We start from the raw sequence: 27,062 nt of genomic DNA, 5'->3' as shown, positions 1-27,062 counted from the left end.
CCAGTCACAAAAATGTACACATACTAGTACAAACCAATGATGTTTATTTTGCAGTCACAATGCTTACACTATATGTAGCAGACATCCAAACAAACAATTCAACCTGTTACCTTACCACTCAATGGACCCAACACACATTCGCCAAAAAAAAAAAAAACCTCATTCACATCAGAACCAAGAGAAAGAAAAGAACTCAAATGACCATCCATGAGTATAGGACTTGGTTAAGGGATGAGCTAGATCTTTACAAACAGTTAGCAGCAACATCTGTTGAGTAGCACAAGTTGCTAATATATTCCATTTGGGTTTCTGTATTATTCTGATGCATTACTTTTTCTGTTATTAAAAATAAAACAAATCCTTCTGAGGGAGGGGGTACATAAACGGAAAAAAAGTGGTAGAAGTTAAAGCTAGAGACAACTGTGGAGAGTGATCCGCTTCTGTTGTGATGACTGAAGTACCAGGGTTTTTATTTTTTTTTTAAGGACACGGCAACATTCTAGAGGCTTCACTACTGAAGAACACCAGATCAACAATAAAGCCACAAGAGACCGGAAGCCTGTGATGTAAAAAAAAAACAAAACAGGAAAAGCAGTTGACGAAAGCTTGGAGCGAGCAACGTTACCACAACCATAAGTCACTTTATCTAATCAAATCCACAAAAGACATAGTCAATCCCTTCCGAGACAAAGGGGTAGGGATCAGTTTAGCGTGTATTCTCCTTTAACGGAGGTCTCGGAATTAATTATACACCAGGGCGAGGCCAAATAGACAACAGTTAAGGCTGAGGCTGTTGTTTTAGGACTGTTCCCAGGTCAGAGATGAGAAAATCTACAAGCGATCTCGATGCAGGCTGGGGGATGTCACGACGGCCCAAAGAGGGCAAGTTGTTTAATGATTGACTTCAATATTCCAAAGGTTATTAAAAGGAATGTTCTTGGTTAAATACAAGTTGAGCTCAATTAACAGCATTTGTGGCATAGAGTTGATTTCCCTCCTTTGTTTCAAAAAGCAACAAATGCGGTTACAGTGTAGCACTTACAATGAAAGTGTATGGGGCCAGTTGAGAAACGCTAAAATACACACCGTTTGAAAAGTATAGCCACAAGAGGCAAACATTATACATGTTTTTGTAATTATGGTGTGATAAGACCTTATCTGTGTAAAGTTATATCCAATATTACAACTTCGTTGTCATGACAACAAAACCCTGTAATCCTGGTATTGGGTATAACTTTATACAGATAAGGTTAGTAAGTGATTTTATCATGCTAAAATCACTTTAACATAAATAATGTTTACATCTTGTGGCTATACATTTGAAACGGTGTGTATTTAAGCGTTTCTACACTGGCCCCATTCACATCCATTTTAAGTGCCTCATTGAAACTGCTTTTATTTCAATAACAAGGGGCAAATCTACAATATTTTCTTGTGATAATCAACATTATGCCACAAATTCTGTCGATTGCACTTTACTTTTATTGAACCTAGATCATTCCTTTAAACAAGGCCACTGGAATCCCTTTGAACCCCTTGTAGACGTTGCTGCTCAAGAAAATCTGAGGGGTATAGTGTATTTACAAAATCCTCTGTGCTCCTATTTTTGATCTATAGGTTCAAATGAAAGAAAATGTACAACATGTGATCCACCTGTGACCCCACCCTGCCCCGCCCACCCGTCAATCCCACCACTCATGCCACAATCCCACGTCACCCAGATATAAATGATTCTTTCCAAACAGACAAACCCACACTTCAGCACAGTTGCACTAACTTACTAAACTGTAAAAAGTTTTCAATCACACTCATTATTTGTCTTAAATTGTAATCATTATAAACATTGTTGAAAATGTTATGAAAAAAATTTACACTTTTTTTTTTCCATATGTGTTTCTATACAAGGCAGGCAAAAGCAGAGCACTATGTATACCAGCTCATCCGAAACCCTTCGTCCCACGGACATGCTCTCAAACACACTCACGCAAACACACGCGCACACACACACACACACACTACGCCCACATCCCCTCATCCCTCTGAGCGGGTCGGACGTGCTCCGCCCACTTGAGTCCACACTGGTACCATCCCAAACCCATTCCCTACCATTCCCCATCGTTACCCTCTCTCTCTCTCTCTCTCTCTCTCTCTCTCTTTGGACTTTGAGCCCCAAATGACAAGAGAATGGTCAAGGAGAATGACCGCTAGAAACTGGCTTTAAAATATGTATATATTTATATGTGTATATATAAAAAGGGGATGGGAGGGAGAGGAAAAGGAAAGGTGTGAGGGGAGAGAGTTTGTGGTGGGGGTTATTTAGGGACTGGGAAGCGGGAGGTGCAGGCTTGCGCAGTGGTGGTCCCCCAGCATCCGGGCCAAGGGAGGGTGGGAGTACAGGGTGGGGCCGGGCCACATGGGCAGGGCCTGCTGCTCTATGGAATGTCAGCTCATCATATCGTTGCTGTTTACCCCATACGTGGAATTCTTCATGGAGTCATTGACTTCTCTTCTAAATACTGAAAGATTCTGTGTAAACCTGCAAGCAGAGATATAAATCTGAGTTTGCTGTAACAACAAAAACAAACAAAAACTAGATTTGTTAATTTTCTAAAGAAAATGTGAGGTGCCTGTTCCTGCGCAAGTCGCATTACAACGATAGGGTGTTAGGAGTGGTTGCCAGGGCATTGCTGGGATGTTGTGGAATGTTGCAAGGTTGTTGCTTACTGGCCCAAGTCAAAAGAGCCCATTTCCAAGTCTCTATGATAATATGGTCCCTAGATATGGGTTGAGACCCGCCATCAATGTATATCTGTGTGGTGTGTTTTGCATTTGTCTGCTGGGCGAAAATCGCAAGTCTGATTACTTAGAAAAGCAGGGATGTCCTGGTACCGCACTCACATACTTGTCAAAATGCACCGATATCAAAAAACGATTCAGTCTGAAGTACAATTGTCACTGCGTAAAAATTCAGCACACAAATTAAAATTGTGATATTTTTGTGATTATTAAACCACAAAGGCTGCAATGTAATGAAATAAACATACAGTCTGTATGTGCTGCGCACTTCAAAGTGAATGTGTAAAACCGGCCGCTCATACATTGAAAACAGAAGCATCGTGCACTCTTGTGTGTAGTAGATCAGAGGTCCCCAACCCCCAGGTTGCAACCCAGTATCGGGCCGTGGAAGCGTTGCTACCGGGTCACGAGAACGTTTTGGGAAAAATATCTGTGCAGCACTGATATACGCCCGTTGCCCTTTGTGAGGCACTATCCAAATTTACATAAAAGGTGCGATTTCAAAAAACAACGGTTCCACTCTTCCTATAGATGAAGTTACTTTTTACAAACAAATGCTCACCCTGCCCTTTCCTGGTTCTTTTGGTTGCCCAGAAAAGAACTGCTGTCTATGGGCGCTTCCTCAAATTGTGCTGAAACTGCCCAAAAAGTGCTGTTTATGGGGTTGAATCACCCAGTTTTCCACAGATTATTGGAGATTAAGGCTTCTTTAAATTTCCACCAAATCATTGCATCAGGAAAAACACATATTTTACATAAATGATGATAATTCACAGGTCACCGTCACAGTTATCGCATCTGCTCTATTAGACACAATTGACCCGCAGCAGCTGTTGGTGGATATGAACATTTTTACGAAGAAATCACGCAAACTGATAGCAAACGGCAGCTTTTAATTTCCAAAGTGCTGTCGCTGTGACAGATATGAGGTCAAATATGATCTACCGATTATATGATTAAGATCATCATATACGATATAATGGGAGGAATAGATCCCGTCTCCACCACCACAGAACATGGACTACTGTTTGTGAAAGGATAAATTAATAAAAATGTCATCCTGTGAAAATGATGTCTTTGCATTTATTTTGAATGCAGTAAATAATATTGTTCAATCGAAATGGCCGTTATTAAGTTTTGATATGGAAAATGTTCATACTTAAGAATATTATTTATTGTATGTGGGTTAATAATTTAAGCAGTAAAGACATATATTGCATGTCTAGTGGTAGTTTTTATTTTTATAAATCACATTGCTTAGGCTTTAGAAGTGTGTTAAACATGTGAGGATGTGTATTCATCAACCTGTTACATGTCCGACATGATCATACAGGCTCACTGAACCAAGTTTAAACTTGTTTTGCCAATATTTCAGAAAAGAACCCACATACTTTCTTCACTGTAAACCACAGATATTCCTTTATAATAACTTTTATTAACATTAAAATACATTTTTACATTCTATTCAGTTTAAAAGATTATTTTAACTGCAGCGCTGCCTATTTCCACCAGTGACATCTGCTGCTCATAAGAACCCGGAAACGTGGTTTCCTGCGGTGTGACGTCAGAGTAATTTAATCTATAGCCAATGTTAGCATGAGTGTGAAACTAATGTAACGTGTTTCTGTAAAACTGTACATTTTTGACCATGTGAGAGTTAAAAAGTTTAGTTGCTGAAACCTAATAAACATGCTCTCCTCAAATCTCACAGCATTGTTTTTGAAAATTGCAACACCACAAATTTTTTAACAAACATAATATCAGCAAATACCAAATAGAAAGTATCGATACTCGTACTCTGTCTCCAAAAAATGGTTTCGAAACATCCTAATAGAAAAGTAATAGAACACCTCCCGTCAAGCAGCATGATTCGCATGATTTATCATTCATGTCTGTAGCACAGACAGTGTGGGGCAAGCTATACAATTATTTGGGGTTTGTTATAATAGTATGCAAAATAGTAACATTAGTAAACTTGCCTTAGCATGTATTACTAAATAAGCTTTATCATGATCTTTTCCATAGAAATCAGAGTACACTCCAAATCTGCATCCATGAAAGATTTTGATCGCTTAATTGCAAAACAGGTTGGAAATCTCAAAGAATAAATATATTACCTGTCTCTGTTTTTTGTGAGTAAGTTGCGCTCTATGCCTTCCATGAGATTTTCAAAGCATAAGTGCATGGCTTGCTGCTTTTCTGGTGGCTGGCTGTTCACAATGCTGTTCCTCAAGTCTGCAAAATACTGTATGTACAAACACAATGTTCTGTTCAAAATGTAGTGCTAAAAAAAATGGCCTCTCATTCAACTGACCCCAATGACTTGATAGTTTGAGATTTACTCTTTATATTTAAGAGCATCACACCTTCTCATTGAGTAGAATTAAGCCAAGCAATGGCCGTGACATTGACCACTGATTCCTACAATCTTCAAAAATGATGATATTCAGCACTGTGGACAGCATCTGGAAAGTAAGATTGACAAGAATTCTGTCAGATTAAATAGCGGTAACACACTTTAAAAATGTAAAAACATATGACAGATAAAGAAAATTCATTTTTATAATAAACAAATGGATGTGAATTTGTTGCATTTTTCGCAAACTTTGGTCCTCTTAAGAATTCATCAGAATAGGGGGCCTGGGTAGCTCAGTGATAACTGACGCTGACTACCACCCCTGGTGTCGCAAGTTCGAATCCAATGTGTGCTGAGTGACTCCAGCCAGGTCTCCTAAGCAACCAAATTGGCCCGGTTGCTAGGGAGGGTAGAGTCACATGGGGTAACCTCCTCGTGGTCGCGATTAGTGGTTCTTGCTCTCAATGGGACGCGTGGTAAGTTGTGTGTGGATCGCAGAGAGTAGCATGAGCCTCCACATGCTGCGAGTCGCCACGGTGTCGTGCACAACGAGCCACATGATAAGATGTGCGGATTGACATTCTCAGAAGCGGAGGCAACCTGGATTGAGGTAACCGCGACACCACGAGGACCTACTAAGTAGTGGGAATTAGGCATTCCAAATTGGGAGAAGAGGGGATAACTTATATATATATATATATAAATCTAATAATCAATTAAATAGTAAAATGCAGTGACCTGCTAAAAGGTATGAAATCCTTTGTGATTTATGAAAATTGTAAATGAGTATAAGAGGTGCTGCAATCTTATAATTAAAGACATTGAAAGAAAATGAGCCAGAAATGTTTACATATACAGACAATATTAAAATATGCACACACACACACACACACACACACACACAAAATCTTCAAAGGGAATCTTAATAACTGCATTAACTATGTGGAACACCAAATAATGCTTTTATGATCTAAACATTTATTTCATACTAACAAGAATTGTGCATTTCAGAACTTCAGTTGCACTGCTAGCTATAAAAGCCTAAGAAAGCTGCAGATGGAGCTCACCTGTTGAATCATCTCAGGGTGCTGCTGCATTATGTGAAGGAAGCGATCGCTCTCCTGGACCATGGGTGCTGCTCTTTTCTTAGTGCTGCGTGACAGCTGCTTAAATAGATAAGTTACTATGTGGTCCAGGCTGGAGCAGCAACCAGTGCAAACCATTGTGTCTGTAAGAGAAGGAAATAATTCAAACACCACATGTCTAAAAGAGGACTTCAGCTTTATGCCTCAAGCCTGACAACTTAAACAGCCATCACCCTTGTAAGGAACATCTGAGGGAGGGGAAAAAAATGAAGTGTAGTGTTTGTGATGGCAGTCACATTGAGGGAATTCTGCTTACCAAGTGCTGTGAGGCCCTCTGATATAGAGGACAGGATATACATGACCACATGAGGCTCCAGACTGGCAATAAAGTTCATATGGTCTTGGGTTAGCACCTCCAGAAGAGAGTAGTAAGACTGACTAAGCTTTGGATAGTCCTGCAAGAACAACCACCCAACCAAAGTCAACCAATCCAAATTATTACTGATACTTGTAATCCTGCAAAGAAGAGCTGAATTTACATTTGTATGAGTTGCCATTGTTGAATACAGAGAGTAATGTTACCTTCATGCCCTCTACTTCAGAAGTAGTCATTTGCAACGTAATGTGTGTTCAAGTGATTCTAGTTGGAACTAAATGAACGTGTTGGACCATGTCAAATATTTTTCCCACTTTTTACCTACTAACAACTCAAAAGTTACGTTATTAAGGGTGTTTTCACACTATCACTTTTGGTGCACACCCGGGTTCATTTGACGCCAAAAGTTAGGCTAATTTTGTTGCAGCGAATGCTGTTTTTCTAAATAAGATGCACACCTGCATACCACAACCAAGTGTGCTTAAAAAGGTGGTCTTGGGTATGGTTCATGTGAACTTCGGTACGGTTTGCTACTGACACGAACGCCCAAATCCTAAATCGAGGAAATTAACCGCTATTGATGGTGTGTAATTAACGTCTTTGCATGTTCCCAGCCACACTCATGATTTTCTGCTAGCCTCCAAATAAATCGCCTTCAGAGAGCAGCTCGCATTCTTCACATCTCTTGCAACGCATCTGTGGCAGCCAAAATCAAGTGCCGTTCTGTGCGTGTTAAGTTTTGGATGTAAATCCAAAGGGACAAATACTTAATAATAACACAGTGAAAGAGTTGTACAACTTCCATGACGCAACAACTATCACAATAACGAACAATATACTGTGATGCTTATTCACATCTCGTAAACACAAAAATTCCAACGTGACTTGAATGTTTCATCAGGAGTATGTTTTATGCCACAGAGCTTGGTTCAGTATGCTATAAGTAACAGTTCTCACCAGCAGGTCACTGTGAGGGATGGACAAAAGCAGCTTAATAAATGTCTGCAGAGAGTTGTCCAGAGCATCATCGCCGTACAGTCGGAAGACGCCAAAGTTGACATAGTTGCCGCTTAGTACGGCTTTCAGCATGGAGAAACATATGGAGATTCCCTTCAGTTTCAAAGCATACACCTGATCTTTTGGCACCTCACCTAGCGTCAGGATCCGATTCCCTTGAAGTGAGGAAAATATAATATGATATTATCTATATTCTTTTTATAACTTTTGCTTTGCAAAGGTAAAAGAAAAACAAGACAAGGTCAGAAGGAGAAAATGTACCATATGTTGTTATCATCTTGCTCGTCTCCCTAAACAGCAGGATGCCGTTTGGTGATGACACATCAAATTGTAATCTCTGCGACCTAAATGATGAAAAAAACACTCTTATGAGCCACAGCACATGCATTGCTTGAAGATGTACTACTGATTTTGTACCTGTTGTGGACGAGCTCAGCCATGAGTTTGAGGACCGGTGTGGTGCAGGCAGGTATATGGTACCAGAGCTCTATTGCCCTCTGTAAGATGGGAATATAAGATGGGTAACTGTGCAGAGACATGTCTGTTAAGGAAGATTTTGAAATTAGCATCCCATCTCAATCTAAAAAGGCAATTTGGCTTTGAGAAATCTATATTTGTATCATTTTACTCAAAACATTTGTAGTTTTGTTTTACATTAAATTAGAATAAATGTAAAAAAAGAGCATAATGCAAGGAAGCTGTAATGGATACATCCAGTCAAATAGCATCATAAAGCTGGTCTTGGCATTGAAGGCAAAGGCAATTCCCCTCAGATCTCTCACCAGTCCTACTAAAGTCCTCTGAATGGAAACAGAGAAAAAAAAAACATTGTCTCAAAGATCTACACAAGTAAATACTGGGCACATCATGAAGGTCAGTTTTGAATGGGTAAACAAAACATATTCGGAGTATTTCAGAAATGCTGCATGACATTTTGAGGTGGTGTTATACGATTAAGAAGATGATATCTCACTTTTGCTTCTTGTTCATTGAAGGTGTTGGTGCTGAACATCTGAGCAATGGCCTCAAATGCTGCAGTGAGAGGAAGCATGAACTGCTCAAACTGGTCCTCGTCCTCTCCTGTCAAAGACATGACAGAGCATAACATAAAGTGTTCTTTAAACTGATAGGTTGATATGCTTAATATATTAAAAAGGGGTCATATCATGAGAATGTTCTTTTTATACAAAAGAGCTTGATGTACTATGAAAACATACAGTAACTTTCAGAACCCAAAACTTTCTTGCCAGTCCAAAGCTAATTGCATTTATTGAAACTATGTTGCAAAAATGTTCTAATGCCAGGCAGATGAATACATTATCATATGGCTGTCCATGTTACCACATCAACTAAACTAACACAACAAGTACAATTTGAAGAAAATGTGTGAAAGTTCACAAAATCTTTGACTGTGTGTAGCACCTACAGCTCTGATGATCCTTCTGAAGGAAACCAACATTAGAAACGAGTGGCTGAGATTTATAATTTATACATGTTAATGACATTAGGGAATGTCAACCCTGACATTAGGGGAAAATTATTAATAAGACATGTATGAAATTACCCTCTTATTGTTTTGTTACATAGTAGTTACAATGAACAATGTAAAATGAACTTGATATTAAGAAAGCCCACTGTATTTAGAACTGCAAAAGGTACACTCTTACCCAAATCAACCATAAGAAGTCTTCCCAGGGCTGTGTAGAAAGTGGTCCGACACCTCATGTCACTGAGGTTGGCCTGATTGTTCACGCCCAGGAAAGAAAAGTGCTCACTCTGTCACATGAAAGAAATGAGAAATCGAAAGTTTGTTACAATACTAACTGACAAAAGAAATGACTGTTATAAAGAGGAAAGCTCAGGATGGTGACTTACTGTATGGTTGTTTAGCATGAACTGGACAGCACTGAGTTTTACAAGTTTTCTAACACTGCTGTATGTAAGAAAAGAGGTTAAGGAAACACACAAGACCGTATTCAGTGTCACAACATCTCACACCATTCTATATGCTTGTATGAAATGAAGGTTAATCAGTTTAAACTGCAAGGCTGATATTATCAAGCATTGTGTAGATAAGGATATCCAATAGAGAGGTCGTTGAGAAGCTGTAGTGTCTTAGATGTGATTGGTTCACACTGTCCCCAGTACTTCAGGTTGGTGATTCTGCATCAAACACATTACTTATTAGTTGTTATTATTATTATTAATATTGTACATATCATGAGCCAAAATATACTCACATTTTTCCAATGAAAACACTGAGTACCATGGTCTCATCATTTAGGCCAAGAACCTCAGATAGTCTGCGATACAACTGGGGATCAAAATAACATTGTTATTCCTTGTTATCTCTTATAATTTAGCAGGTTACGCCTGTTATCTGCTAAACTTACGAAAAAAGGATTCTAAATTAGTGGTTGACCGATATTGTTTTTTTAATGGCCAATGCTGATACCAATATCTAGAGAGTAGGCTAGCCGACTAAGCTCTGACTTATATATCACAAAGACATAATAGTACAACAATGAAGCATTACTAAACAAAATTGTGGGAGTAAACACTTTTTATACAATTTCAATATTCATTGACAACACTCTTGGTACATTTTGAAACTGACACAAAGGGGAACTTCAAATTCTGTTAATCAGCCAAATGGGCATTTTTATTGGCTTATACAAATTCTCTCTAAACGGCCAAATGTCGACCAATTCGGCCAGCCCAGAATATTGGTTTATCACATCTAATTCAAGAGGAACATGGCCAAGAGAAGCAACCATCCAATTAAATAATTCAAAAAGGTGGTGACCCAAATCCATAACGGACAATAGATTTTGTTGAGAAAATGGGGACAGCTCAGAATTAATAATTTTTTTAAGAGCAAAACTAAACAGTTTTATTGTGTCTTTCTACATCACTAAAATTGTTTTTGGTTCATGTTCGCTGTTCACAGTTTGGAAACTGAGCGAAAGAAAAAAACTGCAGCTTAGTTGAGACAAAACGCTTTCATCTCCAACATAAAAAAACAGTTTATTTTCAAGCTTAATGGTCCATAAAAAAAAAAGTCTAAATAAAGAAAAAACAAAGGTTTTAAGGACAACAAAGCATACAGTCTGAGTCAACTGCTGAGTCAACTGTCTCTTTTCAAAGCCCAGATGCAACACCATCAAAAGAGACGACCATTCAGAGAGTTCAAAAGGTAAAATCCTGTAAACGCTTAGTGATCAATAATAATTCACTGCTAGCCGATTTTTTGTTTTACTGTCCAAAAAACAAGGAAGCATTCAAGCTTTTAAAATCTTGAAGTTTGTTTTTCTATATGCATGCGCACAGACAAAACAAACAAATGCACTAGCTCTAATTACCTTTGATGATTTTTGCACCTGGTCACCGATGTAGATTTTGCGGAACTGTTCAAAGAAACTGAGCATGGCTAAATCGAGCTTCTCATTTCCTGCTTGGGCCAGTCGCGAATCGGTGAGGTTCATCAACTGCAAGACTCTGAAAATTAAGAAATACAAAATGTACATTACAGCAATAAGTCACAAGAGGCTGTGCTTTAGAATCAGTAAGTTTACAAGCACTTTCAAAATATATTTCAGTCAGACTAAAACAATAATTTGGCTTTTTAAAACGTCATGTAAATGCTTCAGTCCGAAAGAAAACAATTTAATTAAAGCACCAAATAAATTTTTTGTAAATTTGGACTAACAGACCTGATGATGTTTACATGCACTTAAGAAAACAGTTTATTCGAGGGTTTTTGCAAAAAGTGACTTTCTGAAACGTGTAAACAAGAATGCTGATTTCCTTATGCCGCTTAAGGGAAAGCGGTTTAACCAACATGGGTTTCTCCCGGAGAACGTGGCTAAATGTGGCCATGTAGACACAGAAGCGTGGTTCTGATGGGTGTTTGAAGAGTGCGAATGTGCATGAACAGACCGGATAACAAAAAGTTCAAATATCGACTGTCCTCACATTCGCGTTTATGCGCTCATACATTGGGGGAATCCCGGAGTTCAACATAAGAGGGTAACCCCTCTATTGCAGTGCAATTCGTGTGCAGGTTGTGATAGAAAGTGAAGGAAACAAACACAACAACAACTCTGGAATATCTGTAAATAATGTGAAGCAACAGAGAATAAAAGGGCAAAGTCTTCCTTGGATACCATGTTTGTTATTTACACAAGCATCGTGAGGAAATTATGTTGCTGTGGAGAAGCTGTTTACTGACTGAGCCACATGTATACGGGAGTAGAGTACGGCGCTTATAGAGTGAATGTAAACGAGAATGCTGCTCTCACAATACACCGCTTTCTGGTGTCCATGTAAACAGTCATTGTGATAGTAGCTTAGCTTCGTCCAGCATGTATACATGTTAATTGGACCACAATTTGCCTTGCCGTTGTGCACATGCTCCAAAAGACAGAAGTGATGTGCGACATGAATTTAACACGTCCTCCAAATATTCTATTATTTGGTGTGTCAAGTATACTTGGACAGACAGATGAAGACAATAGCTCGACTATGCAAAAACCCGCTGTATTTCAATTTCAACTTCGAATTACACTGGTGGCCAAAAGTTTGGAATAATGTACAGATTTTGCTCTTATAGAAAGAACTTGGTACTTTTATTCACCAAAGTGGCATTCAACTGATCACAATGTATAGTCAGGACAATAATAACGTGAAAAATTACTATTATAATTAGACATTTTTTTTTTTTAATTTTTTTAAACTACTTCAAAGAGTTCTCATCATAAAATCCTCCATGTGATGCAATGACAGCTTTGCAGATCTTTGGCATTCTAGCTGTCAGTTTGTCCAGATACTCAGGTGACATTTCACCCCACGCTTCCTGTAGCACTTGCCATAGATGTGGCTGTCTTGTCGGGCACTTCTCATGCACCTTACAGTCTAGCTGATCCCACAAAATTTCAATGGGATTAAGATCCATAACACTCTTTTCCAATTATCTGTTGTCCAATGTCTGTGTTTCTTTGCCCACTCTAACCTTTTCTTTTTGATTTTCTGTTTCAAAAGTGGCTATTTCTTTGCAATTCTTTCCATAAGGCCTGCACCCCTGAGCCTTCTCTTTACTGTTGTACATGAAACTGGTGTTGAGCAGGTTGAATTCAATGAAGCTGTCAGCTGAGGACATGTGAGGTGTCTATTTCTCAAACTAGGGACTCTGATGTACTTATCTTCTTGTTTAGTTGTACATCTGGCCTTCCACATCTCTTTCTGTCCTTGTTAGAGCCAGTTGTCCTTTGTCTTTGAAGATTGTAGTGTACACCTTTGTATGAAATCTTCAGTTCTTTTGGCAATTTCAAGCATTGTATAACCTTCATTCCTCAAAACATTGATTGACTGATGAGTTTCTAGAGAAAGCTGTTTCTTTTTTGCCATTTTTTTTTAACCTAATATTGACCATAAGACATGCCAGTCTATTTCATACTGTGGCAACTCAAAAACAAACACAAAGACAATGTTAAGCTTCATTTAATGAACCAAATAGCTTTCAGCAGTGTTTGATATAATGGCAAGTGATTGTCTAGTACCACATTATCAATTTAGCATGATTACTCAAGGATAAGGTGTTGGAGTGATGGCTGCTGGAAATGGGGCCTGTCTAGACTTGATCAAAACTGACATTTTTTCAAATAGTGATGGTGCTGTTTTTTAAATCAGTAATGTCCTGACTATACTTTGTGATCAGTTGAATGCCACTTTGGTGAATTCAAGTACCAATTTCCTTTCCGAAACAGCAAAATCTGTGCATTATTCCAAACTTTTGGCCGCCAGTGTATATTGAGTATTTTTTACCATGGGTTGAGTCAGATCTATCTGATTAATCAAAATATGTTTGATATTTGAAGCATAACAACTAGCCAGTATGTCCAGATGATTCCTCACCGACACACAAGCTCTCCATCCATGGCATCCTGCTCATCTGTGCTGGCGAAGGACACTCTTCCTCCAATTACTGCACCAATGATGTACACCAGCCATGTCAAACGACCTGGACAAAAACATAAAGTAAGTATACTATCAGAATTTGTGTATTCTGATAGGTGAGGACTCTTAACATGTGCTTTATGCTCACCCTCCTGCACTGCTATGTCCATCGTGCTGGAGTTGGTGGACTGCAGCAGCTCCTGGTAGGACTGAGCGGACTGATCGAAGAGCTGGACCAGGAGGGCACAAGTCTTCTCATACTCGCATCGCCCGATAGTGGAAAGCTGATCCAACTGTTGTTGCACTAAGCCTGCATCATCCAAGGGGTCTTCAAGACCATCCCTATGTAGACCAGACATAACATTAATATAACATCTGGTCAATACCACAGGTACCAATTGTCCCCGTCTTTAGTACCTTCCGTTAAAGTTTTAGTTGAGATGTTCTCAATCTATTACATAAATTTACACCAAACTAATTGCTAAAACCTATTCACCAAGTCCAAATATTCCAAAGGTTATAAAATGCAATGAATGCATCTCTTTTAAATCGTTCACCTTGAGTCGGGAAAATTATAGTGCATTGATCGCCATTCTTTTTTTTTTTTTGCCACGTTATTCATTTCTTCAGCAAATTCGGCATCACACTTTGTGTGACAAGTTTTGTTGGGAAGAACTGTTTGCAAATGTTTTATACTTTAATGGTTGCATTGTATTGATGTGGTTTAATGTATATGTATGCATGCATACAAGCTGCATTGCAAGTCAACTACTGTGATTTCACCTCTACTTAAGAACTCACTCTACCTCAAAATGATGTGCACGGACTCTAGGCGAGATGTGATGTAGGCCTTGGTCACCTCGGGGGTGTAGGTCTCTAGCATGTGGGGCTCTGTGGCCTTCACATAGGGGACAGAGGCTGCCAGTCGTTGCCACAAACTCAGAAGATAGTGCACACTGTTGGGGGCAAACTCCCAGTGCTGTGAGACATCAAAGTTATTATCATCAGTCTTTACAGAGCCCATTTTTACATAATTTTAAATTTATTTACATTTCAGCAGCAACTTGACAAGTAATTGGCTACTGGTTGGTTTTAGCTTCTGTAACAATTGCAAACATGACTGAATACAAAACAGAAAAGTCGTCAGCTCTGTGTTTAGCATGAAAAGTTTGACTCACCTGCAGACTAGTTACGGTGAAGTTAGCGATCAATCTTATGACCTCGGGGTAGTTCTCTACTTTAACAAGCTCTCCCAGCTGATAGTTACTCTTGAGTCGAGCCAGCAGGCGGCAGAACTCATGGTAGTTGTTTGGGTCCGACAAACTCTATAAAACCAAATCAGGATAGAAACAACGTAAATGCTATTACCTAAATAACTACAGATGTCAATCTTACATAAACAGTAACACTTAACAATAAGGTTGTATTCGTTAAAATTAGTTAATGCGAAAGTTATAAACTAACAATGAACAATACTTTTACAGCATTTATTAATCTTGGTTAATGTTAATTTCTACATTTACCAATACATTTTAGCATTAAAAAGTGTAAATATTAACATTAGTTAATACATTATGAACCAACATGAACAATGAACAACAGTATTTAGATAAATAAACATTAACAAAGATTAATAAATGCTGTAAAAACTAACTGTTCATTGAAACCTAATGCATTAAGTAATGTTAAAAAATATAACTTTATTGTAAAGTGTCACTCACGAAACCTGCCCAGTTCATATATATATATATATATATATAATTACATAAAAGGAAAATAAGCCTTTCTAGCACCATTACAATGTTTTGCATTGTAAGCATCAAGCACATGAACCTTCACCTCCGTCCTCAGTACTATAATGGGAAAAGTCTCCTTCGATTTACTGTAATGCATGAAAATAATGGCATATTTAAATTGTGAAGTATTGTAATAGTTATGAAAATAATGTCAATGCAAAACATCTTAATGGTCTAAAATAGTTTTTTTTTCTCCATGTTTCTTTAATATTATATTTTTGCTTCTTATAAATATGAGTAATATTTTAGAATAAGGTTGTGTGTGTTTACATTAACTATATGGCTTATTTCAAATATCAAAAGAACAATACTTTTCAGCAATAATTAATCCTGGTTAATGCTAATTTAAACATACTAATACATTTTTAAAATTCAAAGTTGTATATGTTAACATTAGTTAATGCATTTTAAATTAACATGAACTCTTGTTTATTGTTAACTATACTAATAAGGAGGGGGGTTAATGCATTAATGTAAAAAAGGGAAAAAAATAACCTTACTGTAAAGTTTTACCAATATTTCTTATTTTTTATTTTAAAAAAAATGCCTTCACATTTTAAAGGGCTAATTTTCATGTTAATGATATATTGAGCAGTATGTTACAATGTTTAAGGGTTTTTCTTCCTAATATTTTTGATGTTATCTTAAAAGGCACTTAACAAGTACACATACTTGAGGGTTCTCCAATATTCTCTTCACACCATCAACTAAATGGGAGAGGAACTTTGCTCTCTCTGCATTGTTGAAGAGAGACCTCCTGACAGATGCTATTTGGACTAGACAAGACAAAACCTGAAGGAAAAACAAATGAGCAGCACATTTAACTCTGAACAGCTCACACCACTAGGGAAGAGTCAAACAGTATCTGTGACGCTTGAATGGTGTTGTTTATCTTGACATGCACATTAGGCTGTTTATCTGGCACTCACCAAGGGAGACAGTGAGGGAGGGATGGAATGATACAAATCAAAAAACAGCTGCAATGTTGAGGAATCCAAAAAGGCTGCAAATGAGAAAAAAGCTAAGTATGATTAATAAGCACAAAACTTGAACAACTTTCACAAGCTTTTTGTATCCACGTCCTTCAAAACGATCAAAAGTGTAATAGATAACAGGCCTACTATTTCAATACTTCAGGGTTCCCACACTTTTTGACTAATACATTTTCATGATCTTTCCAGTTGTTCATGATTATTCGATAAGGATTGAAAAGAAAAAAAAAGATTTTATTTCCATTTGTATGTCAGGTGCCAATATTTGGAATTAAAGGGTTAGTTCACCCAAAAATGGAAAATCTGTCATCATTTACTCTCCTGTTGTTCCAAACACAGATTACTTTCTTCCAAGGAACACAAAACGATATTAGGCAAAATGTTTGCCTAAGTTAGTTACTTACCATTTTTAACAAATAATGAAAGTGAATGGTGACTGAGGCTAATATTTTGCCTGACATGAAAAAAGTCAACCCTAAAAAAAAAAAAAACATTTAACAGAAAAAGATGTTTGGGACTAGAAAAAAAGTTACATTTACTATAGAAATTTCAACAACTTCTGAAAGGAATAGTTGGCCAAAAACTTTGAAGCTCCAAAAAGCACATAAAGGCAGTACAAAAGCACCCCATTAGACTCCAGTGGTTTAATCCATGTCTTCAGAAGTGATCTAATTGATTTTGGGTGAGGACAGACCAAAATACAACTCCTTTTTTACTATATTTTGAAATCTGCAGTCTCCTTGGTGATCATGATTTCAAGCTCGATTATACTTCCTAGCGCCATCTAGCATTCTGCGCATGCGTCAAGCAGTAGGAAGTGCAATCAAACTTGAAATCATGATCCTGCCAAGAGACTGCACTGACAAGATGTAAAGTGAAAAAGGAGTTCGATTTTGGTCTGTTCTCACCCAAAACCGATTAGATTGCTTCAGAAGACATGGATTAAACCACTGGAGTCTTATGGATTAGTTTTATGCTGCCTTTCTGCTTCAAAGTTTTGGACCCCATTCACTTGCATTGTATAGAACTACTGACCTGAGATATTCTTCTAAAAATCTTTGTTTGTCTTCAGCAGAAGCAAGAAAGTCAGACACATCTGGGATGGCATGAGGGTGAGTAAATGATGAGAATTTTATTTTTTGGGTGAACTAATCCTTAAAGATACTCATTTTCATGACTCTTCAATGCCTGGTCTGATCACAATCTTAAAATTCCCAGATATTTCAGGACACAGTAACAAAACATGAGACCCAAGTAGAAAAAACACCATTTGTTAACTGTTCATTCACTAAGCTCACCTGATCTCCAGCTGGTGGGGATCTGGACAGTGCACAGATCGTCTGAGGACTCATCGGTGGATGTACCGATGAAATCAAAGTTGAGGCAATTGTGGGCCAGTTTAAGTAGCTGCATGAGCAGCCCATGCTGGCTCTCATCATTTAGATTCAAGTTCTTCCCAGATGCCTGGAAACATACAGAAGAATTCAGTGACTGAACACATCTGAGCCCTTTATAAAATGTTGCAAGCTGGTTGAGCAGTTGAAAATCAGAATACAGGCCTACTACAGCTTTTCTGAATGGTCTATGAGGAGTCACCATTGAGCATAATTCTCACCTGCTTGAGGAGGTTGCAGGAAAGGGTGAAGATGTCAAACAAAGAGGAATCTCGAAATGACGAGGCAATCTTCCTGTGTTTTGTAAGCGGATGTGTTGAATCTGCCTGGAGAAACAAAAGGAGAGTTTAAGAAATCTGTTATCCATTTTTAAGCATCTTTGAACATTTGTAAAACTCCTTTTGGGTGAGAAGTTGAAAGTCTCACTGAAAAGAATGTAAAAACTTACTTGGTTAACCTCATTGGTTAACTGGGAAAGAATTGTGACTCCTATGATGCAATGTTCAACACTATCCTGAAATACAAAGTAGATGTTTCAATACTTTCAAGTGACTTCTAGTACATTAGTACAAATTAGGCATTCAAACATGGATCAAGATCATAATTCATCAACAAATACATCAATAGAGTATGTAATGAAAAGATTTGTCTGAAACTGAAACACACCAGGTTGAAAACTGAAACCAAAAATTAAAGATGATTTTATCTACATTTATCTTTTGGATATTACAACCACATTTAGCCCACAACAAGTGCATAAGAATACACAACAAAGCACAAAAGACATACAATGTATATTGCTACTGGTGATTGAGAGGTTAAAAACAACGGACCTTGCATTTGAAATTTTACAGACATTGTACTTTGTTGTACACTGAAATGTAAATGCCAACAGGGCATTTGTATTATGTACCGCATTGTGAGTGCACAACAAGGAAACTGCAGACTGAATTTGCATCTGCATTGCATTCAATGTCTTCCAGAAATTTGAGCCATTTATGAGAATTCCATCAAATATATCATAGAGCAAAGATGTGGGTGTCTCATCATTTTTATATGCAGCCTCTTTATCTGGCAAAATATCATCCAGCATCAGTTGTAGTCACCATTATATCCAACTGAACCTTGATCACTGTGCGTGAATAAGTTCATATTTATGTAAAAGTGTTTTTAAAATAGTCTGCCAAGATTTTCAGTCCATTTTCTTTTTTGGACATATACTGCATTATCTGGCATCTCTTCCTAGCTTATAAATGCAACAGGACAAAGCAAGAAAATATTTTCGGAATAAGTAATTTGTGCATTATATTATTTTCTTTAAAGAATACTTTATAAATGATCTTACTTGCAGGAATCTTGTCACATCGACGATGACATTCCTGAAGATGTAATCTTCCTTTTGGCAGTCGAACCAGCCAAGCTTGGTAATTCTGGCATAGAGCTGGATCAGGGCTTGTGTCACAAAGGCAGCAAGCTTTGGCCGGGTTGCCAGATAATTAAGAACATAATTTCCTGTGAAACATTGTGAAAAATGTATCACAATCAGGCCGGACTTTGTCAAAAATCTTTTCAAAAGTATCAGCTACATAAAACTATTTCCTGGAGGAATTAAAACCAGCACAATCCAATAAAATATGAGATCGTGGACCAAACCTGTATGACTTTATTATGCAGAACACAAAAAGAAATGTTTTAATGAATATCGCAGTGTTTTTTTTATTTTTTATTTCTTCAGTATAATAGCAGTGGATTGTGCCTCACTTTAAAGCTAAAAAACCCCAAAAGTATCATAATAGTTGTCCATGCAACTCCTGCGCTATATTCATAGTCTTCTGAAGGCATCCAAAAGGTTTAGGTGAAAAACAACCTGAAATTTAAGTCATTTTTCAGCGAGAATCTTGACGTCCCTTGCGAGTTCATGAGAGGCCGTTTTTTGTGTTCTTCATAATAAAGAAAGTCAGATTAGTTTGACACAACGCAAGGGTGAGTAAATGACAGAATGAAAATTTTTGGATGTACTATTATTTTAAATAAGTTAAAACTGCTAAAACTCAAGATCAAGTTTAAGTCCCTGTCATCTTTTAAACTTACGAATGTCAATGCGTTGCTCCAGGGGAAGTGGATTGCTTGTACGCGATACCAACTTGGAGAGACACGTTGCAGCCAACAACTGCGAGTACGAGGACTGTAAAGATTCCACAAACACAGTGTCAGGTTAGCAATTTGCACTGCAGGAAAATGGAAGCATAGTTCCATTTCCAAGTAGTTGCTGAACTAAAACAAATGGAGGAAGAACAGGGATTTTTGTGAACATTGATGATAGATCATTCCAGATATCTTGATCTTCACAGTTCCCAAAAGGGTTAATTCTTACACTTCCTCTCTCCAACAACAGCTGGCATTTACTCAGGCAGTCCGGACTGTTGGTGAACTCCACCAGAGCTTTCTCCGCCTGCAGACGCGTGGTGGTGTCTGTGGTCTCGTATAGCTGCTTGCACAGGATCTCTAGCTGGGCTAGGCTCTACGAAAAGAGACCCACATGAGTTTAGTGCAAGCAAAATAACATACAGTGGATATTTGTGGAGACAAAGCAACAAAATTCCAGTTCTTTGCCATTTTCCAAGAACACACTAAAGGCCTTTGCACATCAAATGCAAATTTTCACCGCAATTTCTAGCCATGATTAACATTCCGAATAGAAACAATGGATTCCTATGAAGCCATTCATACCAGGAGTGAACATTCGCATGCTGATAAAGCAAGGTTTATTTTGTATTTTTATTTTTTTGTGCTGATTTTTGTTCTTCTCCCAGCAAGGAGATGTCCTGACCAAAAAAATATGAGCTTTGGCTCACGTGTCAGGAGCCGCTGCAGTAACCAAAACCAGTACAACTGTTGGCGCTAAAGCACAGAAAGCTGTTTTGACCACCAACATTAAACACTTAATTAACTTGAGGAAAGAAATCCTGAACCAGCAATGAGGACGTACATTTTATTTGCACCAAATGGCTTAAAAACAGAAACTTTTTTCTCATGAGTTCTCGTAACATATGTTGCTGCATTTCTGCTTTGCATCCCCATTAAGAAAACTCAGATCTTTCGTGGATTGTCTTTATAATGTATTCCATATTGATGCATTTTATCTTATACAAGTTCTCTTATATCTCTAACATAATACATATTGCACCAAAAATGTGGTGGTTTCGCCACACAATTATGTCATTGTTACTGCTGTGCTATCATTAAGTCATTTACAGCTGTGCTGCCATTATAAGGTATCTAATAGCCTAAAGGGCCAGACTGAAAATTGGTTTTGTGTTTAGATGTCGTTATTTTTTGGCTAACTTGTAACATACAGGGTTATGAGCAAATAAATAGCCTTACACAAGTATGTAGATGTACATGGTAAAAATAAGATCCAATCAGTATTGTTCCAATTGACAACTTTTGTTTTAACAGTGTATGTATTACGCAGAGATTTTAAACATATGCACCTAAAACAAATAAACACAGTATACATGGCAGTGGCATATAATCAGTATTGTTGCGACTGATAACATGTCAACCTTTAATATTATAATTTTTTTACATTTGATTCTAATCACCCCCTAGACTGTCTGCATAATAATACTGTCAGTTAACTTGTCCAGCAGGTGTATTAAAATAGTTTATGAAGTGTTAGAATGTTTTCTTTCTCGTTGAGAAAATCAACAACAACCTCGTCATCACTGCTGCAGCTTGTCGAGAAATCCGTTTTCTTTTTTGATCAGGTCGTTCGAGAAATCGCTTGCTTGTCTTTCGTATTGCGATTTCATGATTGTTTTGCAAACTTGTCAAGTAGGCCTAGTTCTTCTCATCCATGATGTGTGAAGGGCAGACCAGCTGAAAGGTGCTTTCTGCCACCTGTTGTACTGGGGTAAAATTGCTTGTCGATTATCGCCACCTACTAACTACCCTACACTAAAACAAACAACACATGAACGCCTAGCACTGTAATTACACCAGTTCTCACTGTTGCTTTAGTGTCACATACTTTTAAGTTGTTTAAAAATTAAGTTAACAGCAGGACTGCAAAGAAACCGGTAAATTTTGCTTCGTGTTGAAAAAAATTATATTTAAACTTTTTTTTCTCTGAAGAAAATGTGTGGCGCTTGCCTTTGCGAAAATAACCATGATGCTAGGGTGTTTTGTGTGGTTTCTGGAACATTGCTATGTGGTTACTAATAATAATATATTCATAATTGTTCTAATTATCGGAACTGTTATTTTGTCTGACTGCACTCGTTGTCTCTCTCCACCGGCCCGCGACATGAAGCGCCGCATAATAGAGCTACAGATGCGGTTATTTTAACGACAGAAGACTGTAGCAGAAAAAAAATACAGTGAGCAGCAATATAGATGGATACCGGCACCGTTTGCTAAAATACACTGCAGAAAATGAAAATGAAGCAGAAACAATCTTCATGTGTCTGATATGACTCCAACGGTTCAGCTAAGCAAGGTTTGTGACAGCACAATTTATCATGGTCCTAGTGCGCCTTTAGACTAGAAACTACTTTTTTCCCATCAAAACTAGCATTAATAATTAATATGTTTTGAGCCTATTGATAATAAACAGAGATCTTTGTTTAAATTTTGTGAAAATTAATCAGAGATAACATCAGGCATGGATGGCATGGATGGCAAGAAAGACAACCAAAACTTTGAAATTAAGAGTTACTTATAATGAAAAACATTTCCATTATTTGATAGTCAGCCCCTTTATATTTCCTATTTATATAAACCGTAGAAGATCCCCCATATCCACTACATTGGTTATCTTTGGGCCACAATGTCTTCATTCTTGCCCAGTTCTTAAGATACTTTTTGACTGTTGATTTAAAATTGTGATGTTTACTGCAATGTATATCGGCCCCAAATATTGTTTATCGGTCTCCTTGATTACTAATAATCATTATTGGTATCGGCCCTAAAAAAAACCAAACAAAACAAAAAACATACTGGTCGACCCCTAGTTACTAAGGTGTTCCGAGGATTTTAGCACATTGCTATGAAATTGAGAGGGTACAGTGGTGTGAAAAAGTGTTTGCCCCCTTCCTGATTTCTTATTTTTTGCATGTTTATCACACTTAAATGTTTCAGATCATCAAACAAGTTTAAATATTAGTCAAAGATAACACAAGTAAACACAAAATGCAGTTTTTAAATGAAGGTTGTCATTATTAAGGGAAAACAAAATCCAAACCTACATGGCCCTGTGTGAAAAAGTGACTGCCCCCTAAACCTAATAACTGGTTGGGCCACCCTTAGCAGCAACAACTGCAATCAAGCGTTTGCGATAACTTGCAATGAGTCTTTTACAGCGCTGTAGAGGAATTTTGGCCCACTCATCTTTGCAGAATTGTTGTAATTCAGCCACATTGGAGGGTTTTCGAGCATGAACTGCCTTTTTAAGGTCATGCCACAGCATCTCAATAGGATTCAGGTCAGGACTTTGACTAGGCCACTCCAAAGTCTTAATTTTGTTTTTCTTCAGCCATTCAGAGGTGGACTTGCTGGTGTGTTTTGGATCATTGTCCTGCTGCAGAACCCAAGTTCGCTTCAGCTTGAGGTCACGAACAGATGGCCGGACATTCTCCTTCAGGATTTTTGGTAGACAGCAGAATTCATGGTTCCATTTATCACAGCAAGTCTTCCAGGTCCTGAAGCAGCAAAACAGCCCCAGACCATCACACTACCACCACCATATTTTACTGTTGGTATGATGTTCTTTTTCTGAAATGCGGTGTTACTTTTACGCCAGATGTAATGGGACACACACCTTCCAAAAAGTTCAACTTTTGTCTCGTCAGTCCACAGAGTATTTTCCCAAAAGTCTTGGGGATCATCAAGATGTTTTCTGGCAAAAATGAGACGAGCCTTAATGTTCTTTTTGCTCAGCAGTGGTTTTCGTCTTGGAACTCTGCCATGCAGGCCATTTTTGCCCAGTCTCTTTCTTATGGTGGAGTCTGAACACTGACCTTAACTGAGGCAAGTGAGGCCTGCAGTTCTTTGGATGTTGTTGTGGGGTCTTTTGTGACCTCTTGGATGAGTCGTCGCTGCGCTCTTGGGGTAAATTTGGTCGGCTGGCCACTCCTGGGAAGGTTCACCACCAAGGTTCCATGTTTTCGCCATTTGTGGATAATGGCTCTCACTGTGGTTCTCTGGAGTCCCAAAGCTTTAGAAATGGCTTTATAACCTTTTCCAGACTGATAGATCTCAATTACTTTCTTTCTCATTTGTTCCTGAATTTCTTTGGATCTCGGCATGATGTCTAGCTTTTGAAGATCTTTTGGTCTACTTCACTTTGTCAGGCAGGTCCTATTTAAGTGATTTCTTGATTGAGAACAGGTGTGGCAGTAATCAGGCCTGGGTGTGGCTAGAGAAATTGAACTCAGTTGTGATAAACCACAGTTAAGTTATGTTTTAACAGGTGGGGCAAACACTTTTTCACACAGGGCCATGTAGGTTTGGATTTTGTTTTCCCTTAATAATAACAACCTTCATTTAAAAACTGCACTTTGTGTTTACTTGTGTTATCTTTGACTAATATTTAAACTTGTTTGATGATCTGAAACATTTAAGTGTGACAAACATGCAAAAAAATAAGAAATCAGGAAGGGGGCAAACACTTTTACACACCACTGTATTTTGGGTGGTTGCTTACTGGCCCTAAATCTAAAGTGCCCATTGCCAGGTCTCTATGATATTCTGGTCCCTGGATATGGCCTAGGTATCCACTTAAATAAAATTTTTGCTCTATCATCCACCAGGCATAAGCCCTATCACTTAGAAAAGTAACTGTACAAATATATTCAGATATCCACATAATTTGAGGTATCATTCTTGTCTATAGCACCAACAGTGCAGGATGAGTTACACGCTTAAGTTTAATAGGCCTGCTATGCAGCAACAAGCCTTTGACTCTAAACAGCCCTTTGTTCAATTGTGAAGCATAACTAAACAAAATCAGAATCAGCAGAAAAAACAGCAACTGCAACAAATGCTTCAACTAAAAAGTTAGCGTTCATTTACAAAAAACTTAGCAATTGTGCTATTTCAAAATGTCTTATTGCAATAGTTAGTACAGGCTAACTTTTTAAAAGCACATTCTGGAACATTTTGCAACTTGAAGTTTGCATTTCATGCCCATGCTTGATGTAACCTGTTGATAACTGGATCAAGAGCCCCAAAAAGAACAGGGAGGACCCCAAAAGATACAAGGAAAAAGAGATATAATGCATTTTGCATCCTAACAGATAACATGAAAGTTGTATTTGCAACGAACTGCACCGGCGAGATAAGAGGAATCCAATTTGAAGAACCCTCTTGAAGACACCATGCATGGGTTTTACTAGAACTAATGTCATTAACAACATATAATATGGTTATGCCTACTTTGATCCCACCAGTTAATGGTCAAGATGCACCATTTATATGCTTTCTGCCCCTAAATATTGTACTCAAATTCGGTAGGGCCATTTTTCACAGAGCAACAATTGAAGTTGTCAAGCCTCTACTAAAAATGAGTCTGAAAAGCTGAGTCATATCAACTCAATGGCCGGAGATGCAATCGCTGCCACCGAAATGTCTTTGAAGACAGAGTGATGTGTCCGGCTCTCAGATGGTTATTAATAATCCATTACTGCAAATGGAATGGCTTCTTTACCACCTAGTAGGTAACAGGAAGCTTGACAACAACACTGGAAAGCTCATGTTTACTGTTGCCTCTGCATATGAGTGTCAGGTTAACACCAGCAACATCCAACACACACACACTTCATGGGAATAAACAGTTATTCAACACTGTGTTTAAGCCTAAGACCTCCATGACCTTTGCCTTCAAATGACATGCCCTGACATTGTCATGGACAGCTTTTTTACAAGATGATGTGCCTGAAAATCTAGTGTAGTGTTTAACACCTCTGGTGCCCAAAATGCTGTCTAGGTAGGCAGCTTACTAGGTTTTCAAGACACCGCCATATTGAAGCTGTCAAGAACAACAACTTATGATGCGAGAGAATGAGGGGAAGCAAAATACAGTTCGTTTAATACACTTTTTCTGTCCATTATGTCTGAAACGAGGTTGCCAAGTTGGTCTAATTAATCACGAGCAATAACAACAGTGGCTAATGAATTTAGATAGGATTTAAACTTAAGGTAAGCGCAGCCTCACAGTAGACATCCTTCGTTTAAATAAGTAATTAAATTAAATGATAAATATAGCCATACATAATCAAATATGTTCATAAACAAAATCAAATATTTAATATCTAAAAAAGTCCTCGATTTCTTTCTGGTTCGTTTACTTACTACCCATTATATTACTTCATGTACTTATGGCTGATATTCAGAGTCATTTAACTGCAACACTCAAAATAAATATGAACAGCATATTTAAAAAGGGCAATTTACAGGCAATGTGAGATGTTAACGTGTTTAGTTTATATCATTTTAAAGTGAACGCGATTTCTGTTTGGGCTTTTGGTTTGGCGAGGTGGCGCGCGGGAGAATCTCGTGAGTTAGCACGCGAGCTACAGGCTAACAGCGCGAGGAGGTGCAGAGCGGAGAAACAGAACACATTTACTTACCGAGATGACAGAATGATAGATAACTGAATGCAAATGTGCTGGAGGACTTATTGAGGGGATTTACTCTTGGAAAAAGGCTCGTTGAACACGAATCACTGTCGCTTATATCTAAGGCCAGTACATTCATTCCATTGCCAGCGGCTGGATGAGGGATGATGCCTTGTTTACAATGCAAAACATGACTGTCGCTATAGAGTTACATGCTGCAGAATATAAACGATAAATCTGGTTCTGCCGTTAATCTGTGCTGTTTTAAATACAGTCTTTTGAATCTTGTTTAAAACAACGTTCATCCATGCTGCAGAGTTGTATCGTAAGCTGGACCAGATAGTTAAAAATCAACATAATGACAGGCCACAAGTCAACACTTGGTAATCGCATCCAATAAAGCATGTGGGTCAGCGTCTCCCGCCGCGCGACGCATGCATTTAAAATAAAAATAAACGCATCGCCAAAATAAACCTGAGAACGTATCATAAGACTGCACTGGATAAAAACCCCATTAATTTAATAATAGCAAAACAAAATAATTTACTTACCTGCACATGATCCGCCATTTTGCTCCATTCATGCTCCTCTCACTCCCCCTGACAACGAGCATGCGCGCATCGGTCCACAATCACTGGAACAGTTACGCAATTTGCGCACGTAGTAATAAAGCCAGA

At 38.1% G+C, this 27,062-nt stretch overlaps 1 protein-coding gene across 1 annotated transcript; it reads right to left on the bottom strand.

The window, feature by feature from the left end:
- Positions 1 to 24: 24 nt before the first annotated feature.
- Positions 25 to 27,062, bottom strand: xpo7 (exportin 7). The gene is made up of 28 exons (XM_051685698.1): positions 26,937 to 27,062; positions 20,142 to 20,288; positions 19,859 to 19,952; positions 19,113 to 19,279; positions 18,216 to 18,281; positions 17,989 to 18,093; positions 17,672 to 17,837; positions 16,311 to 16,384; positions 16,054 to 16,173; positions 14,764 to 14,910; positions 14,392 to 14,564; positions 13,734 to 13,927; positions 13,544 to 13,649; positions 10,993 to 11,128; positions 9,871 to 9,944; positions 9,713 to 9,793; positions 9,506 to 9,569; positions 9,298 to 9,406; positions 8,604 to 8,710; positions 8,342 to 8,430; positions 8,048 to 8,155; positions 7,892 to 7,974; positions 7,571 to 7,785; positions 6,554 to 6,692; positions 6,220 to 6,380; positions 5,163 to 5,261; positions 4,914 to 5,041; positions 25 to 2,536 (listed from the first exon to the last, which is right to left on the bottom strand). Exons 1-28 carry the CDS (start codon positions 26,952 to 26,954, stop codon positions 2,443 to 2,445), a joined length of 3,264 nt encoding a protein of 1,087 aa, XP_051541658.1. The 5' UTR covers positions 26,955 to 27,062; the 3' UTR covers positions 25 to 2,442.

This window comes from Myxocyprinus asiaticus, chromosome 43 (assembly GCF_019703515.2).
Source record: "Myxocyprinus asiaticus isolate MX2 ecotype Aquarium Trade chromosome 43, UBuf_Myxa_2, whole genome shotgun sequence".
Lineage (NCBI taxonomy): Eukaryota > Metazoa > Chordata > Actinopteri > Cypriniformes > Catostomidae > Myxocyprinus > Myxocyprinus asiaticus.
Note: the sequence above shows the minus strand (reverse complement) of the source record. Positions and strands in the feature narration are given on the sequence as shown.

Coding starts and splice junctions, on each gene's coding strand:
- xpo7 (XM_051685698.1), bottom strand. Junction 14,565..14,763: donor TCACCGTAACTAGTCTGCAG/GTGAGTCAAACT, acceptor GATGTCTCACAG/CACTGGGAGTTTGCCCCCAA. Junction 5,042..5,162: donor TAATTCTACTCAATGAGAAG/GTGTGATGCTCT, acceptor TTGTACATACAG/TATTTTGCAGACTTGAGGAA.